Source organism: Borostomias antarcticus (assembly GCF_949987555.1).
Source record: "Borostomias antarcticus genome assembly, chromosome: 25".
In the NCBI taxonomy this organism is placed as follows: Eukaryota; Metazoa; Chordata; class Actinopteri; order Stomiiformes; family Stomiidae; genus Borostomias; species Borostomias antarcticus.
This window is the reverse complement of record NC_140258.1, coordinates 10,231,644-10,251,987: the sequence shown is the minus strand read 5'-3', so window position 1 is coordinate 10,251,987 and position 20,344 is coordinate 10,231,644. Positions and strand designations below refer to the sequence as shown.

Below are 20,344 nucleotides of genomic sequence, written 5' to 3'. Positions count from 1 at the left end.
GCAATAATTGCACTAACTCTCCTCAACAGTGTCTAGTCAGGAGGTCAAAGAAGTTCACCAGATCAACCAAGACCCCACTTAGTCCATAAACCTGCCTCTTAGGAATTACTTTAAACAATTATGTTTGAAACAAGATATTAACAATAAACAGTCTGTTGTATATTTGCTATGAAATCTAGCAAACCAGGGAGTACAATGCTGCAATGACTCTTTCAGATCACTACTATGCTGCACAACAAGTGCTCTTACTATGCATGCTCTCGTGCAAACTGAAAACCCCGTGCAAACTGAAAATCCACAACCTCCAAAATGGCAGCCATTGGGGCTTTAATCTAATGTCTTTCTACATATATATTGTCCCTCCGAGACGGTAAAAAAGGGTATCCTTGCATGCAGGCTTACATACAGTTCATGGTTGTCGACAATATGTTGTGACTTTTGACAGAATATGACAAGAATATGTGTGATTTAATTGAATGCAACTGGCCCACTATTGTTTTCTCATGTTTTACATATGTCAGTCTATGTTTATTTTATAGTAATGTTGTCTCCTTTCTCCTTGGCTAATTTTTAGAGTGAATCTCCTGTCATGTTTTTATTCATTTAATTTAATTTGAGAAGGGAGACAGGTGTTGCAAACATATATTGAAATACCTTTTTGTAAAAGGTTATGCTTATGTTCGCCTTTGGTGCTTCTAAAAACAATGAAAGCCTAGGATTGTTTTAGCTACTTCAGATGTAAGGTCAATATTACAGAAGAATGAACATTGAGTGAACTACCCTTTATAGGCACTGGTCACATGAGCTGGCTCTCACATTGTGTCAAGAGATAGTGTTGATAATGGTGTTATACATGTTTATATGGCACTTGTCAAGCAGGGGATAAAGTACAGTTATATTTAATATTTTACATTTGTATTATTACAATATTAATGTTAACAATATTTTATTATTTTTTATATTTATTATATCATCATGCATCTTATTATCACCTTTTGAAGGGTAATGAGCTGCAAGATGATAAAGGACTCCAAATCTTCAGATTCAAAATATTTTGACATTTCCCCAGTTGCACACAAATATACATCAAGATGCTTCCACTATATATACTGGTAAAGTGATCGCGTCACAGGTATAGAACATCCAATCCAAACATCCATTAAATGCATGCCAAGAAATCATGCAGTTATCATTTAGTTAATATCCCAGTGTGTCTTCCTTTTTACATGGAAATATTATGAAACTAGAAATGGTGCTCAGAGAGCACAGACCCGAATGCATTTCATGGCTCTGCGTGCCAAAATTGAATGGGTTCTAAATTGGTCCATGCTACACCCCTCCACCAAGTTTCATGAAAAGCGGTCTGGTAGTTTTTATGTAATCCTAGTCCAAAAAATGAATGGCGGTGAATGGCCGTCCCGGCCGTGTTTGGGCGGCTCATGGACCCGCCCTGTGATTCGGATCCACTCCAAAATGTTCTGGATTCTAAGTTGACCCATGCTACATCCTTCCACCAAGTTTCATGAAAACCGGTGTAGTCGTTTTTGCGTAATCCTGTTAACAGACGTACGGGTGGATGGACGCCACCAAAAACATTACATCTCGCCCTCCGCTGTCGCTGGGGCAGAGGTAGTGAAGCTAACTTAAGGAGGATAATTGTTGCTCAGTGCTTACAACATTTCAGTTTTTCTGTATTTGACATAATTCCCCATGTAATATGAGACAAGATCAAAGTTGACGGTTGTAAAAATGTTGGCCTACTTGTACCTCTTCACGTAGATTACTTTTACTATCCTTTGGCCAAATTGTGCAGTGTTTATTTTGGTTGTCTCCAAGAATGTTATGTGACAATAGGAATGATGTTTCACTTTACCAGTGTATAGGTTTACAGATGGATTAAATAACAGTATTGTAGAGTTCACAAAGTTTGAAAGCGTAAAAGTCTACTGCCTCAGTATTTAAGACTTGGATACAAAAATAAAGTAGGTGAACCAAACAAATAATTTGAATAATTGCCACACTACATGGTGGATGACTGAAACACTCAGTTTAGTTTAAATAATTGTAGCTGTTTTGAATGTCTGTGGTTATGATCACAATGAGCATATGAGCATCACAATGCTGTCTGCATCAGTGAAAGCCTACCTGCAGCTGCCAAAACCTACCTGCGCTGATGTCATGGAATGTTAACGAAATCAAAAACCTAATTAACTTTAACCGTCTTGTGAAAAACTGTGGCCTTTAGCCTTTAATTTGACTCCTGTGGGGTCATTAGAGGATACTATAGAGTTGCTTTGAGTGTGTTGGTGGACATTTAACTAGCTTAACTGCTTATGTGAGTTCACAAACTAAGAGTTGGTTATATGAGGGACCATTTGGCTATTATCTGTCCCCACACGCTGTCCGTCTCTAACACCATTATTTGTGTAACTCAGCAGTTTGTTGTATGCTAGTATGCTACAGCAGTTCCTTGGTAGCAACCCACCTTTGCGCACACGAGGCTACCTCAGCGTGTACAACTCACCTCAAGGAAATTACATTTTTGTACAGTGAGAGTACAGTGCTGAAGGCAAGACATTTTACAGCACATACATACTGTATTGCTGCATATATGCAAGTTGGCAAATGTGCACACTTAGTACATTAGTTTAATGGAATCTCACAACTTTAAAATGTAGTGTCATTAAGAATAGTAAGAGGTAACTCTTCCCCCTAACCTTGGCTATTACACAGAAATCCTATTGGTAGAGATGGTATTTCTAGCCAATGTCCCACTACATTGTGATTAATTATGGGTACTTGGAGAGAAACAGACTGGGAGCGAATCGGATGATTTTAATAGCTCATAGTCATAACTATTAATTATTATTTTAGGAACTTTGGGGTGATTGTTCTCTTATAAAAGTTATTTATTATCAATTTTGTTTTCTTATTTCTGTAAATATATTTATTATTTTGATGTGAAGCAAACCTTTAGAGCGTGAATGTGTGGTAGGAATGTACAATGCATATGTAATCTGGGTGGAAGCCATGTTTATTATCTAGTTTTTGTTGTTGTTTGGTTATCTGGGAGGGGATGAACCCACATGGGCTCCATACCCCAACCCCCTATGTAATCAGGCTTTATTTAAAATGTTATTTGTTTTATTTTCGACTTGTGTGCAAGGGAACTGTTCGTGCAGCAATACTACAAACTCCAACTTCCGATATCGAGACTACGAAGCCTGTTGCTATACTCCTAATGCCAAAAGTAATGTACGTAAGAAAAAAAACACACTTGGGGTTTTGGTTGCTGTTTTGTTACAAATTACATTGTATTGCTGTTCAACCTGTTGATAAGTTGGGTCCAGCCATATGAAAATGGTTAGGTAAAAGGGAGGGTGGATGTTCACTGGGAAAGACTTAAAGCAGTTGAGGTAGAGTTCCTCCTCTGTCCAAATAAGAAGGCTGCATATTTCACAGACCTTAGAGCTGTGCCTTTTTCTATGCAATATTACCAACACACCTGTCTGAGAAAGAGATCATTACTGTATAATTGCATTACTGTAATTGCATTACTGTATTGGAATCAAGATATATAAAGAAGATGGATCGGTGTATATGAATTTGAAACAGTCTTACTTTTGTAGTTTTATATTATACAATAAACTGTAAAAATACATTTGGAAATCAGGAAGTGCTCCCATTCATTTTTACTGCATACATACAATTTTATATGATGATGAAGTTTAAACAATCACATTACAGTTAACTTGAGTGACACATTTCTTGCTGTTTTGGAGAGAACACTGCATTGCAGGGATAATTTGATTGAGAGTCAATCAAATTATGCAAAAATGGTTTTAGTACCTGTGTACAGTGACTTTAAATCAGGTGTTGACATACCAGGTTTCAATGGGCAGTTCACAGAGTTGAGAGCTCATGAAGAGAAGAAGTAGCCTACAGAACATGCAGGAGGTGTATCTCCCCCTTGGCAGAACAGGAGACAGTAACTTAGTCTTGCTAGGTTCTGTCTCCCTCTGCCCAAGTAAGATCAGTGCCAATGAATGAAACGATTCAAGGAAGTTCCCAAGAGTTTTGACCATCATCTCCTACACAGAAATATCTGTGACAAGGAGAGGAATGAAGATGAGCGACTGAGGAGAAGAAAAGATGATTGGGGACGCATTGTCCATAGCTGTGATGGCAATTGCTGATGACCTCTTGCCAATCCAAGCTCTGAAGGGAGCTGATCATCATTGGGATAAATACAGACCTACATGAAATGGTAATCAACCGGGTTATAGGCTAGAATAAAACATATGCTCTGTCAGGCTGAAGTTCTGTGAAAACATCTTGTAAGAGGGAAAGCCATAGGCTTTAAATTAGAGCCAGTGACAAATAAAAGGAATCAAATCTAATTTGCATTGTGCCTTTCTTTTTATTGGTTACGCGCATTGTATTTTATATTTGCACTGTCATGTCTTTGCACTGTCTTGTCATGTTCTGCACCCTATCCTATGTCATATTCATCAGCGTATGCCATTACCCTAGTTAAATTCCTTGTAGGCCTATGTGTAAATCATGTACATGGCGAATAAAGGGATCTTGAAATTACAGTACAGGGAAATGACAAATACCGTATATTTGCGGGACCTTTATTTTGAAAACCATTGTGGCGCTGGCTTCACGGAACGACCGCGAGATCACAGTTCCCGACGTAGCCAATGGGAAATCTCGTGCTGCCAGAAATTGTAAACAGTAACTGAGCTGTTCTGTGCGGTCTTTCACTATGCAAAGGGAGTACTGCTGCAGTCATTACTCTATCTAGTGAGCGTTTGTATCGTTGTAGTCTAGGTGTGGACCAACTGTAGCTCACTAAATGAAGGCTAACTGAGCTCGTTATCTATCTAGGAAGATAGTTTAGGTACGCAGGCTACAATGATTCAAGCCCCACTGGTGACGCTCGAATGTTTGGGTCAATATATCCAGTTGTTATAAACACTATCCCCTCTATTGAGGAAAGCACATTCAACGTTTCCAAACACGTAGGTACATGCCATGCCATGTCTGATGTGGAAATGCATATCTAAACGTGCATACCAGAAGTGAGCATGGGCAATTAGTTTAATGGGTCTAATGAATAATGCCAGCTCCATCTACTAGAATGGTGAAATATGACGCAAACCAACTTGGGAATGGCCTCCAAAGCGAAGTCTCACCTTGCAGCCTTGCCCCGTTCTGAGATCTGCGCGTACTGGGTGCTTTCGTTCGGCTCTCATTTCTATTCCTTCTATGAACTGCACAGATTCTCGAAAGGTAAGGTTTTTTCAGTGAGTTGTCTGTTGTGCGTGTGTGAGCAGTATTTGGAGAGTCAACATTCTGCACTAACTTCTAGCACATCGTGTAGTATGTGTTCGCTGAGATGAACCATCCAACTGTCTAGTTATATGTTGTTTAACTGTATGTCCACATTGTGACACAGACCACACAAATGTCCTATCTTTTCCTAGAACATGAAGCAGGGCTGGACAGGGAGTTCCAACTGGAGACAGGGTTTCTAATTAGGGGGTCTAAAAAGGTAAGCATGTCCAGAACCAAAGTAGCCAAAAAATATGTTCAGTAGTACTGTCAATTTATCAATTGATGTCAGTTGAGAGCATACCTGTGGTGGTGTTGATTGTGTTAATGTGACAGGAGGAATGAGCCTCATGTACAGGGCAGTAATATGCAGTATTATTTTTGTCAGGACCCCACAGACTTTGAGTGGAGTTTCTGGAGTGACTGGGCCAATAAGTCTTTGCTGTGGACTCTATTTGGCCATGCTGTGGTATCTAGATTGGCCACAATCTTTGTTCCTAGGGTAACTTTTTTCTTTCTTTTTCTTTTACCATTCTGCAAGGACATGAACATGAGTGCTATGAAGGGTGCTGTAAAATGTGACGTGTCATGCAGTTTTGTACACAGCAGTTGCTGTGTAAATGCTTGTATTTAGTTCCTATCTATCAGGCTACTAATTCAAGTAACCGTTAATAACTGTAAACTGTTTTGTTTCTGGCCCAGCAGCTCAGGGTGGCGGTGCTGTCAGCCTATGGCCTCCTGGTCGCCTGTGGTACTCTAGGGGTTAAAGGTGTGGGTGTGTTGATGGTCCACCTAGGTCTCTCATTGGCTGTGGCCCAGCTGCGTAAACCTGCCATTTCCTGGAGTTGTGGTCTGCTACTGCTCTCCACCCTCCACATTCACCCACTGCAGGAGCTGCAAGTGAGTCAGACCACTAACAAAGTTATCTACATAATCTCAGTTGTCCAATGAATGGGATTCCATGGTATCACGACAGCACAGTGGATAGCGATGCCCTAATGCACATGCTACAGCAAATTGAACAAACATACCTTTGTCTCCCACAGAGAGGTTGGTATAAGTCGGAGGAAGAGTACTACCTCTTGATCTTCAGTGTTGCGGTTTGTGGCCTCCGCTTCATCAGTTTCAGCCTTGAGCAATGCTGGCGCCCCCTAGAGGCAGGAGGACTAGCTCAACTCTATTGGTTGGCTGCTTATTCATTTTACCACCCTCTGTTCTACAATGGACCCATCTTCACCTTCAACGACTTCATCCAACAGGTAAAGGAGGAGCAAATTACATTATGGGCAATGAAAACTATAGCACTATTTGGAACTATTAAGGAAAGCTGTACCTGCCTTCGATGACTGTTGGCTCTCGTATAGAAATCATTTTGGCCATTTCTTTAGTATCTTTTCCTTTCACCACTGTACACGGTCTGCACTTAACAACCCTACCCATTTATCTGGTTTGCTCTTTCTATGGTGTGTCTTAAAGAGGGATAATTCCAAATCTTATCACTAGAGATCGGATTGTTCACAATCACAACGCTTTGGTGCTTTCATTTTACTTGACATACCGTTTCCTTTCCAAATAGATGATCTCACTCTGAAAAGAAATGTCAGGCTTGAGTGAGAAGGGTTGTCAGGAAGTTGAGGTCAAGTCTGAGAAGGGCCGACGGCCTAGGTGTGGTCTCTGTTACATCAACATGTGATCATCTTCCTCACTGTCACTCCTGAAGATGCAGAGACCTGCTGAGGAGAATGGTGGGGTGAGGACCGCCCTCCCGTTCCTGGCCAAAGCAGGAAGGATCATTGTGTGGTGGCTTATCGCAGAATACATGATTCACTTTATGTACATGCACGCAATTCAGGCCAATGAGACCTATTTGGAGATACTTCCTCCATGGGCCTTAGGTAAGTGTGTAGTCTGCTCTGCTGGCCTATATCCCTCTTTGCTTTCATCCTGTATAAAAATGTGACACATGTTGGAGGGTGTAACTCTCCTCTCTCTCTCTCCCTCTCTCTCTCTCTCTCTCTCTCTCTCTCTCTCTTTCTCTCTCTCTCTTTCTCTCTCCCTCCCTCTCTCTCCATTTCTCCCTTCACCAGGTGGACTGGCCTTGGCCCTTGTCCAGTTCTTCTATGTCAAATACTTGGTTCTCTTTGGTTTGCCATCTCTACTGGCTACGCTGGACTGCTTGGTCCCACCAAAGCTTCCTCGCTGTGTGAGCATCATGCACAGTTTCACAGGAATGTGGAGGTGAGACACACGTACACACTCGTAAGATTTATTACTGGCTAATGCTAGAACTGATAAATCGATCAGCATTTTTAGACTTTCTGAGAAATAATATATCCTTCAATTTCAAGACCAAGTTTCCTGCTGTGTCAAGTTCATGCTGCAGAGGGCAGTATTGGATAGATAGCTCCAGACACAGAAACACTCAATTGAACCATGTGAATATATTACACAAACTCATTTGTGAGTAGGTGAAAACAAGGCATGCTACTGTATGTTTATTCATTTTTACCCTAATAAGACTGGACTAACCTCCAATATTAGTTACCATATCCTTCTATGGTACACATTATGATGCCATTTGGGTACTTTTTAGGGCACAATGCTTTCAGGAAGCACTGTACCATAGTGGTAAGGAATTAAAAAAGAGAGTTATTGTTTAAAATTTACTTCAAAACTCATGGAAAATACTCAATAGCCTCAACAGTTAAAAATGTATACCATTTGAAATTGAAGAACCTTTTGAAAAGAACCCTTTTCGTAGTGTTTGTCTGAACGTTGCCCTCAGTCAACATTGTATCATTGTGGAACAGCCTATTGGAATTAATGTAGTAAGTTAGTTTATCCTCTACTACTGGACATGTACATCTTTCTTTTTCTCCTAAAACCATAAGCAGAATTGAAAACCCTACAGTGTGAACACAGAAGTTACTAATGTGATTGAGTCCCATCCTGTGTGTAGCCTCTACCCAGCTGCTCTGCATTGCACACACCTTTTGTTATTTCACATAGTATCTCCATGGAATGCCTCTGAATCTTGAGAGTACCTGCAATAGTGTGCACACACACACACATACACACACAAAACTATTCAAACTATTCTAAGAAATGGAGTTATCAGGACCTCTCTCACCTCTGGTTTCCCAGACAGGCATAATACTGTCCATCAGTGGCCTCATCCCCAGCCTTGGTGTGTGGCTTTTCATCTTGACAAAAGCAAAGCTGTCAAACGCATCACTCCCTAATATGATCTTCTCTACTACTGACCACTTGATCTGATTGGTTACCTTTGACAGCCGCTGTTGAAAACTATGCAAAGCTGTTCACTGCCTGAGTGTAACATGATGCTATTGATAATGACTAATGCAGTAACATGAAACTTTTTATTAAACTATTCATGTATTTCTGATATCATTCCCATTTTGATTCTTTGTATGATTTATTTTAAAGACATTTCGACGAGGGGCTGTATCAATGGCTGATCAGGTAAGACTAATTTATTTCTCTTAATTTAAGAGAAATTGATACTCATTTAACAATTCTGACTACACAGATAAAGACAGGTAAATAATGAGGGAATGCAAACGGCCAAAATAGTTTTCAGTGATGTAAAATTTGGGCAATTGTTATGGTCTGCTAAAACATGATGTTGATATTTAATGTCTTGTAACATGATATACAATTTATATCAATACATCACATCAGTATGAAGCATAGCCAGATGTATCCCCACACTTAGTGCACACTGTGCCAGAGCTGGAGAAAGGTCTGGCTGGACTCATTACCATTCAGGCATGGGGGACAAATCACTGTATTTCTTTAAACCAATCACAGTTGTCTTTGGTGGAGCGGTTGCTAGGTTGTTGTATCACGTACTCTGGATGGAATTTGATTGAGCAGACAACAGATTCCGCCGCCACTGATTGGGCAGTAATAAATGAATGACAAGGCTTATCCCTAATACCAACATGCGTTGATCCAGGCTAGTATGGATTCACTGCATGTTATGAGTCATTGAATGGGACTGGAGAATCCAACACAACCGTGACTCTGCTCAACAACCTTAAATTAACTAAATGGACATTTTTCATAAAGGTAAAGTGGATTAGAAAATTACTGCTAAAAGGAAAAGGGAATTTTCTTTCAGCTCTATTAATTTTCTCTCTCCCTCTGGCGTACTTGGGCCCATTGGATCAATTACATGAGTGGAAGATGGTAGGAAGGTGCTGCATGTGTGCGTGCGCGCGCGTGTGTGTGTGTGTCAGCACGTGCGCGTGTCTGTGCCTACACGTGTGTGAGAGTGCAGGGATGTAAGGGATGTGGGTGGGATGCTGAGGGGTTCTCTTACTAATGCTCAAGCAGCTCGGTAGACCAAAGTGCCACTTTTCCTGGCACATAAGCATCAGCTTTAGCCAAAACAGCAGCAAGTTCCTTTTTTTTTTTTTCAGCATAGCTTTCTTTCAAAAGGTTACCCACTCAAGCACATGATGTTCAACCAGTGATGTGGGGATGGATGGTGTATTTGCATGTACATTATGATGATGCATCATGTAGTTCGTTTGCAGGTGAACGGCTTTTCTAGCTGGAAATAAATTGTGTGGAATCTGGAAAATATGCGCATATCAAACACATACATAATGCATGCACTCATTTCTACTTTCAGTAACAAGCATTATTATTTTTGCTTTTGACAATGGACAAAAAAGCTGAATTTGTAAATTTGTTTGTCATGCCCAGCCAGCTGAACACACTGAAAACACCTGCATTTAGTACATTCTAGCATCTTTATTTCAGCTTAAAAAAAGAAACACTCTGCTATAAAACGTGATGTTATAATGTGAGATGTAGTAAGGTTGAGTAGCTGTGTGCACATCCAACCTCTCTTTAGGCCAGGGGCAGGATAAATATGCAGGATTTGAAGAGAAAGAGGAATATGGAAATGATTTGATTTTGCCTGAAGAAGACCTGGTGGTCGAAACGTTGCTCGAATAAAGTATTAGGAGCTGTAATCCAGTGTGCGGATATTCCTCTTTCTCTTCAAATCATGTGACGTGACATTTTTGAGACAGTATTATCCCTAGCACAAAGCTCACTTTTATTCTTTTCTGTTCCCTAATGTGGAAAGTATTTCTGATTACATTAGTTTTGACAGTGGCACCGCTGTAAAATGAGATGCATAATATACCCCCTGGGCTTTGGATAAAGTGGGGCTGAAGTGGAGTTGATGCAGTTTTAAAAGCGTTTAGTTGGTCTGAAGCGTCGCTGCTCAGAAGTGTGTGTAGGTGTTTCACATTATTCTCCAGATGATTCACTCCCTGATCTCCTCTCTTCAGGCATGTAAATGCCTCTTTACCAGGCACTCCTGTTGCTCTCTCTCCACTTGTACTTTATGCTCATCAATAATGTCACGCCAGTGGTCTACCCACCTGCAATTCAAATCTGGGGTTATTGTTTTCGTATCGTATCGTAGATATAGATATACATACATACATGCATGCATACACACACACACACATACAGTACATACATATACTATACACAGTGCTGTGCAAAAGTCTTATGGCCGCCACCAAAGAAAATGTTAGCTGTAGCTAAGCTATTTCTCTGGGCATTGTTTCTTTTCTTATAAAAACACTATATAAAACATTGGAATAAACATTTATACAAAAAAAGTAATACAAATATCTTGCAACTGTCCATGTTGTAGCAGTCTGGAGAGAATCTGAGGCACAAAAAACCTCTATTGAATCATGGACCAAAATAGGAATTTCTTGTTTTTAAAAGAAGTTGGTATTTTGTGTGGCCTCCCATAGAACCCAATTCACTTTGGTACACTACTGTGTCATTTTAGTAGTCATGTGGTAAATGCTTCACAAGCTTCTTGCAGGATTACTGATATTATTATTATTATTATTATTATTATTATTATTATTATTATTATTATTATTATTATTAAATTGAGCTGGTTGAAGGAACATGCCTGGCTATGATGGATTATTTTTGGTGTGTATTCATATACATTGCATTTTAAATGATGCAATCGGTTGAAATATAAATTGTTTTTATTTGAGAATATTGTAATACATATTTGGGGAAACTGAACAGATCAACTACAAAACATTAACTGTACACTTCAGAATTCATCCTGCTACTGCCATCACTAGAGTACATCATCAGTGAAGTAAGCCAGTTCCATGAGACCAGAGAACTCTACTAGAAATCTCCAGTAAATTGACCTACATTACTGCCCTTCCTGTGGCTGCTGTCTTTCAGAGAGATATCCTCTTCTAATGTGTTGCAGATATATCTATGTCCCTTTGGGAGGCTCTCGCCATGGACCTCTGTGTAAAGTGCTGTCCACTGGTCTGGCCTTTGGCTTCGTCTGTCTCTGGCATGGTGGGCATGACTACTTGCAGTACTGGGCCCTGATGAACTGGGCCGGGGTTCTGGTGGAGAATGGGCTGAAGACTCTCCTCACCTCGTCCTTCATTCTGCCCTCAATTGTAAGTAGGATTGTCATGTGTTCACTTATTACTCAAAATTGACTTTATCTTTATCAAGAGCACAGTGTTGGAGCACAGTAACGAATGATGGCTTACTCTTCCTCAGGAATGCTGGCTATCTGCACCCATGAGAAGACGTTGCCTGGCCCTTCTCTCTGCCATTTCCACAGCCATGCTCATCTTGTCTAACCTCGTCTTCCTTGGAGGGAGTCACGTCGGCAGGATCTTCTGGAATAGGGTCATCATTCATGGTGAGCTGTCTCGCATTAAAACACGCAATAACAATACCAGAAGGGCACTCGGAGAGCGCAGAACTGTTTAGACCATTTCTCAAGACTGTGTAGGCATGGTAGATCATGTTTTGATTGACATCTCCCTGATTGACATCTCTGGAAAAAGCTAGCTGGCAACAACAATGCCAGCTGGCAGTACATGACCTAGAGATGCGTACTATCTCATAGAATTACCTAAACACAACTCAAAAGGTTACGACAGCTAGCTAATTATCTAGATAGATAAATTATCTATGATACAAAAGCTTGATGAGTCAGCTGGTTGACTAAGCTTGTTGTTTGCTGTAACACTGCTGTCTTATCGGCCCAGATCAGGCCCTCATCCCCAAGCCAGAGTGTTACGTTCAGCCCCAGCACAGGCCCTCAGCCCTGGACCACGGGGCTAGCTGTAGCCCCTAGTGTGTCAGTCTTTCGAACTTTGAGGGGAGGGTGATTTTTTAAATTTTTAGGTGTACCAACATTCAAATAAGCATGAAGGAGGAATCACTGGAGCACAGGTGGCATTTGAGGCCGTTTTATTAGGTGCAGATAAACAAGACTAGCGTTTCGAAAATTACATCTTCATCAGAGTCAGATGACTGATGAAGATGTAATTTTCGAAACGTTAGTCTTGTTTATCTGCACCTAATAAAACGGCCTCAAATGCCACGTGTGCTCCAGTGATTCTTCCTTCGAACGCTACAGTCCCTTCCTGAGAAGCACAGGGCTGCCCCTTTACAAGCTGGCACGCCTCGAGGATACCCTTTTGATTCAAATACAATGTGTATCTTCTTCAAATATTTGCCCGATTTCAATGCATGGCACATCATTTGAAAGCTTACAATCAATGTGCTTTCAAAAGACTGAAAAATGCTCTTGCCCTACTTGGGGAACCAAATCACCAGCACATACTGTATACGTAGTTAGCTAGCTACTGTACTACCTAGAGACGAGTTGGCTCAGACTGAAAGAGGCAGATTGAGGCCTGTTGGGGTGGGACAACTGACATAAATTTTTTTATGATTGGCTGGTGGATTTAACTGCATGAAGTCTGAGCAAACCGCCTCCAATTCAACCTCACTATCAGGAACATTACAAAAAAGGTACATGACAATATTTTGAATTTGGATTGAAACCAATTTCTAATTATTTTAGATACTTTTATGTACATAAGACTTGTTTCTCCCCTATATGCATCTAGCAGCGGCATTACGCTGCCGCTGAAGTAGGGCCGCTGTTGCGAAAGCAGAGGAGGGTCTGCCCTCCCAAAGCTGCGCCATTAAAACAAAAAAATTAATAAAAAAATTAATAAAATCAATCAATTCCGCCGCCGCGCCAGGCTATTGCCGCAACAAAGTTTTTCCATTCATGGACCAGCACTTTGGCAATCTAGGCTTAGGCTATTCCAGGGAGATGACTAATAATAATGCATTAAGGCCATATGTAATTGTGCCTGTTGGGTTGGTTGGCACAAATTATATCAGCATTCTTTTCATTATTTCCCCGTCCCATCATAAAAATTCAACTTCTACTTCAGAACACGTTCTGGGCCGGAACAGGATGTTGTTCTCATGAACAGACGCTGGAAATTGACTTCCATTGCCAGAGGCAAAAAAGTCCTCCGTTTGCTTATTGCTTGTTCGCTGATAACAGTAGACTAAGGCCTAAAAGTGCAGTAAACCTATTATTATTTTACTATGTTATTCTAATCCCTTTTCTATATGCAGTAGGTCTCTATGCCTCTGCAGTAGGTAGGTCCCTGGTCCTAGGTCTTGTTATGCCTCCGCCAGGCGATAGCCTAGGTTTCGGGTCCGTACGATGTTTGTTAATGCAATATCTCGGGAACGCATTGACCGAATTTCTTCCCTTTTGGTAGAAATGTTCATTGGCACTCAATGATGAACTGCTTAGATCGTGGGGGTCAAAGGTCAAAGTTCAAGGTCACTGTGACCTCACAAAATGTTTTTGGCCTGATGAACACAATATCTCAAGAAAGGCTTAACGGAATTTGTTCATATTTTGGTAAGAGAGAGTTGCGGAATAATGAGGTCACTGTTTTGCCGTGGCGCAGCTTGTGAGATGTGCAGAGGAGAGGGCTCTCCTCAGAGGGACTGTTGGTGAACTTCGCTCGATATGGACCACAGGTTCAGAGTAGAAACAAAACACATACAGGCCCTGAAAGGGCTCATAGTGTACAACCACCTGTTCGAATATTGTTCGCCTATCCCCCACAAAAACCGAGATATGGGTATCTAACCCGCCGCGATAGAAAATCAATGGGGGAATGTATTTCACTCCTCAGCCTGAATGGCGGTCAATGGGCAGTTCGACTCCAACCTGCTCAAAACCAGGCTAGTGTGCGATTCTGTAGGCTGAGAGGAATCCAATGATGTCCCCCTCTTGACATTTGGTCGATTTTATTGACCGCTAGATCGACTAGAAGACTACCAATTTCATTCAACAACTTTACATGATTTCGCGTGCACATTCTTCACCTCCACTGCTACAACTCCATCCGAGGGGAAACACTGAAGACCCTATATTACATTGTTGGAATGTTGGATTTGGGTTTTCAGGGGCTTTAAGATAAAGCGTTGGTGGCAGATTAGGTTGTAGTGTTTATCATGCAGGGCTGACATGGAGAAAAGCTCTCTATAGCATACCTGCAAACTAGTCGGCTTTCGGCTACAATCGCCGTTTTTTTAGTCAATTGGGTCATTCATATGAATCGTGCAGATCTGGGGAGTTTTCCAAAAAAAGGGGGGGGGGGTGACTGCGTTTGATGTTCAGGCTAGAATACACCTTATTGGATAATACTAACTAGTTAGCTTGGCATAGATATAAGTACAAACTTGGATGCTACAAGCTAAATGTTATAGAGTAGTGGTGGGTCAATTCAGAACATGAAATAGTGACTAACCACAGCAGACAAGGGTATAAATACAGATCCTGTTGGATGTAACGTTGCTTGATCTCCAGTTGAATAACGTCATGTCAACAGCATCCAACATCCATTCCAATTGCCCAAGTTTTCTCCCAGGATCTCCTCATACAGCGTTTTTTCATACAGCCCAAATATCTCCAAAGCTGCTGCTGCTAATCACTTGTTAACGAAATCTCTGATCAGCTGTAGTTTGGATATTTTTGCGGTTTAAAATTAGGATAGAGGACACTACTAGTTGCCCCTCAAGCAGAAACGAAAGTTATGTCCGGTAGCTTTCTTTCAAGGAATTCAAAAATAAGCTTTCGTAATAGTTCCTAAGAAGGATCGTAGCTAACTGACGTTCTGGGGTGGAGGTGCGTCCACGACAGCTGTGACTTTGGATGGTGCCGTACTGTATGTAACCCTTTTTCATCGATCACATGCCCCAGATATTCTACCGATGATTGGAAGAACTCACATTTTTCCTTACGGACTCTCAAGCCGTAATCCCTCAACCTCTGAAGGGTAGCATCCAAGTTGCGCAGATGTTCTTCATCGTTTGCTCCGGTGCAAAGAATATCATCCAGGTAGCACTGCACTCCTGGCAACCTGCTGAATATTTGATCCATTGCTTGTTGGAACAGTGCCGGGGCCAATGTGATGCCAAAAATCAGTCTGCCGTATCTAAAAAGTCCCTTGTGTGTGTGTGTGTGTTAATGGTTAACATTTCACATGACTGAGCGTCAAGGTCAGTTTCCACCTTGGGTCTTAGAGCATATGGCACCGGTCTAGCTCTTTTGCTATCAGGTTTGCTATTAGGTTTGACACGTAACTTCACTGTAATATGTTTCATGCTGCCTAATTCATCACAGAAAACCTCTTCATGTTTTCCCAGTATCTCTGCAGGGAAGTGGCGGCTTTCTTACTGCTTGCCAGTCCAGACGGATTTTCTGTAGCCATTATCGCAGTATGACGTCAACTAGTGACGTAGGCTGTAAGCTTTTCAGTCTGCCTGTTGTACTGAACAGTTGCATCTGTCATCCCTATCATGTGCACTCAATGTATACGCCTTAAAAACTGTCGGAAGGACGTAGTAGAAGATGCTTCAAATATTTTCTTGTAGGTTTTGTATGACACTAATGATGCCTTTGACCCCGTATCCATCTGCATTTTCACAGACTGTCCCTCCAACTTGGGTGTAGCCCAATATCTAAGCTCTCATCGACACGTTTTTAGTGAAACTTCTTCCTCTGAAGAATCGCTCCTTCTCATGCTTAACTGTAGGGACATTTCTGTTTGTGTTTTACAGTGTCCCTTTTATTTTCAGACTTTGAGCTTTTGTCTGTGCTCTTTTTATGCTGGCATGCCCACTCTACATGTCCTTTTTTCCCGCAGCTATGACAGGACATCTCTATACACCAGCATGATTGATTGATTGATTGATTGATTGATTGATTTATTGGGTAAAAGTACAAAGAAACAGTACATCCCAGAGGATAGCATGATAAAAGCATACTTAGACACTTGTTTCCAACATGGTCCTCGTTATGATGATGCACGGAAACATGGGCCTGGCGCGGGTGGTTTATCGCTGTTGAGTTGGTTCACTCTGCCTGTGGCATTTAGATGCTGGGCTTCTTTTGATACCATTTGCATTGTTACAATGACATTGATGGCTTTTTCCAGAGTTAAGTTGCTTTCTGTGAGTAATGTCTTCTGTGCTGCCTCATTTTGTAATCCACACACAATCTCTCAATGTATAATTTAACACATCCTTAAACTCTGTTCTGCTAGCTTGCGTAATGCTGCAACAAACATGGTGACCGACTCACTCTTCCTGATTGCGCTTGTGAAATCTGAATCTTTCTGCGATGACAAGGGGCTTGGGTGAAAAATGACTTATGGAGGAGGTGAGGATGGACCCGATGATGGAGGTGTAGAAGAGTGCCATCCATCATTGCCTCTGGCATGTAGGATTTCTTCTGCTGCCGCAGGAAGTGCATCCCCTGTTGTACTTTTTGGGTGAGGGATGTACAGCTCCCACTAGACGTCCTGGGAGATGGTGGTGCCCAGGAAGTGGAAGGAGTCAACATTCAGTATGATGTGTGAGGGGGGTGTATTCTTTCTAAAGTCTACAATCATCTCCACTGTCTTGAGAGGGTTTGAGCTCCAGGTTGTTTTGGCTGCACCAGGTCGGCAGCTGGTCGTGTACAGGGGAGAGCACAAAATGCATGGAGGCGCGAGGGCCACGCAGGGGTATTGCGATATGCGGAGAGCTCCCACTCCGCCGTCCGAGTTATTTCACTCATGGATCCAACCTAGTGAATCTACCTCATTCTTGTGTCCATGTGTGGTGCTTGTGTCCACAGTGATGCTAGCGGCTAGCTAGGTACAGTAGCTAGCTTGCTAGAGCTGTAGCTAGCTAGTTAGTAAGAACGGTAGCTATCTAAATGTCTAAATTTGTACCCATGTGGTCACGTCAGAAGCTCCAAAAGCGCTCCCAAATAACTACCCTTCTTGAATCACGTGTTTCAAGTAAACAACCAACCACAAACTCTTGGTAGTTATGTATTGCACGCTTGTGTCTTTTGTATGCAGAATTGACAAGTCATACACCTGTAACTGGCACACAACTGGCAGCACTTGAAGCTCAAAACAAGAGTGAATGGATTTTGGCACATTTTTTGGGGACACTACTCATACGTTGTTCATATGCTCATTCCGCGAATGCACGATCCTTACAAGTTGTACAGTACCTTGTTGTCAAGGTAATCAGGCTTTGCAACGATAGAAAATACAATACCAATTGGTATTAGTAAAAGGGAGAAATAATAGACCGAAATAACGTTTCTGAACTATTTTTGAGGAGTTTATTTCATCTTACTCATTGACACACTTGATTTATATCGATTGGACCTACTGTAGGGGATCTGTGGAAGTAATGTACATACCAGTACATATAAGTGTGTCTAAACATGTCTTTGTCTTTCCAGGCTGGTCCACAATGGGACCACCCATGCTGGCCTTCCTCTACTGCTTTGCTCAGATTGGTCTGGAGTGGAATCACAACCCATCCTGAGTCATCTCCTTCTGCATTTGGGAAGAGAAATGCTTACTTGCCGGTCCTTGAAAGAAAATGCTATGTATTTAGGATAAAAGCTATCTGACACACTTACGTTTTATCCATATCCTGCGTTTTGATTTGGTGTTCACATCCATGCAACAACTGAAATGCTGAGGTTTAGTCTTCTGATTTACAGTCTTTGTTTTGTTTTTTAAGTTATTGTGGTATTCTGTTTGTGCATCACTACTATAATCGGGTGACACTGTTAAATAAGGTATGAAACACGAATTACACTCAGCTGTTTTCTAAGGCATGTTCAGTCCAACCATATTCAATTGTGATTTACAATTATGAATGTCATCTTGAGTAATGTAACAAGTCCCAAATGTTTTAGAAACCCTTAAGGTATGCAAGCGTGTTGACAATACATAATACAGCCTCAGCATCTACATGCATTTCCTCTAGCAGTGAGCAACTAAACTGCCTGTGGACTGTTCTTGTATTAATGTTTGAAACGGGTAGCCAAGGAGTATTAATTTCAGAAGCTCCTTGGTTAGCATTAGCTGTGCTAATCCTATATTTATCTCTCATTTGAACTGGGGTGCTAAATCAGATTAGCCCTAGGAATCCTGCTTCATTAGAACTCTGAAAGGACTTTTATCTGTGATGACCTCTGTAACAAGCTTTGCCAAGAGAATACATGTGCAGCATTAAATCTTAAATAGCTTATGATAAGACACGCAACCCTATTAGCGAAGGATTACATGTGCAAAAATAATTTCATCATGCGTAATGACTTAGAGAGGCCCATCCATCTTTTGTTTACCCTGTTAAGTCATCTGTGCTTTTTTGTTTAATGATGTGCCAAATGTCCACCTGGTCCACCTCACGAGAGCCTCTTAATCTGACCTCATGGGGTACTGTATTTCTAATTTTTCCTCTAATAATAATTCCCTATTTTTTTCCTCAATCTGTTAGGATGTTTTCCCTCTCTACTTTTCTTTTTCTTCATCTGGGGAGAAGACTCAGGAGGGATTTAAGGGATTGCTCATTACCAGAGCATTTTCAGGTGCGTAGGGAGATGCTAACTTAAGTGAGAACTCCAAAATACAGTATATTTCAAATGGAAGAACTTCCAACACTTCTTTCGTACAGTAGAAATTACAGGACGTAATCTCTCTTTGAGGGTCTCAGATTCAGCATACCCTGAATTGCCTGCACAGAAATAGAGCTGTAGTGGGTAACGGGCTATTGAAAGTTAAGTTTATTCAACATTCATTAATAACATTCATTCACCAAATTTCCGCAATGGTGATGCAGCCATCATGTTGCTATTCGTGTAAATGATTTATTATACTAAACAAACCTCTCCATGTGAAACAAGATTTGTATAAAATATTTATTGTTATAAATAGTAATTTACATTACAAATTCTCCTTTGTGCTTACAAGTATCACAGGAAATGTATTAACATACTGACATGTGCATAAATCACATGAATATCCTTATATTTGATTGACCTCTTGTCTCTTTCTGCTAAATATATTCCAAAATGTGTACATAGTGCTACAAGGCATCTCCCCTCAGCAGCAAACCACAAAAATAGTTACATTATTCAACTAGTGTTCATGCTCACATGTTTCAAAAGTGCAACAATAAATTGGTTTTCATTTTGGTGCATGACAGGACAAGGAGGTATTTGGGATGCTTTACAAAGTGGTACACAAAAAGGCTTAGTTCATGCAGGAAGTACCAGCTGAATAAGCAGATTGCTTCTGTATCAAACTGGACTATATGTCTAAATATCCTTCAGTTCTGTGATGTAACCCCAATAACTTCACATAGAAAACGGGTTATTCATTACCTAGCGAAGAAAATTTCTAAATATATTTCTACTAAATATATACTGTAAATGTGTTAACTAGTGGTGGGCACTGATAAAGAAAATCTATTATTGTTGACAGTTGTACCTTTGTGTAATGATATCCATATTGTGAATCTTCGCTTCCATTAATAAAATATATATAAAAAAGCATAAATGTAAAGCTAACTCAGTCATTGACTAGAATCTTATCTACAGTAAATTGGTCAGCAAATTATAGTACAAACCGACAGACTGTAATAGTCACATTCACAGTATTACAGACTAATAGTTGATTCGATGTACTGTTAATAATGCTGGTTAGTTAGACTTCATACATTTGTATACCTTTACTGCCGCTGTCTGTCCTATTTGTGGCTTTTA

At 40.8% G+C, this 20,344-nt stretch overlaps 1 protein-coding gene across 1 annotated transcript; it reads left to right on the top strand.

The window, feature by feature from the left end:
* Positions 1-5,177: 5,177 nt before the first annotated feature.
* On the top strand, positions 5,178-19,962 carry hhat (hedgehog acyltransferase; the record flags this gene model as incomplete). Its single annotated transcript, XM_084458943.1, has 11 exons — positions 5,178-5,298; positions 5,493-5,560; positions 5,729-5,842; positions 6,046-6,240; positions 6,387-6,599; positions 7,061-7,235; positions 7,428-7,578; positions 8,788-8,823; positions 11,639-11,840; positions 11,947-12,091; positions 18,029-19,962. 11 exons carry the CDS (start codon positions 5,178-5,180, stop codon positions 18,112-18,114), a joined length of 1,506 nt encoding a protein of 501 aa, XP_084315069.1. The 3' UTR covers positions 18,115-19,962.
* Positions 19,963-20,344: the final 382 nt, after the last annotated feature.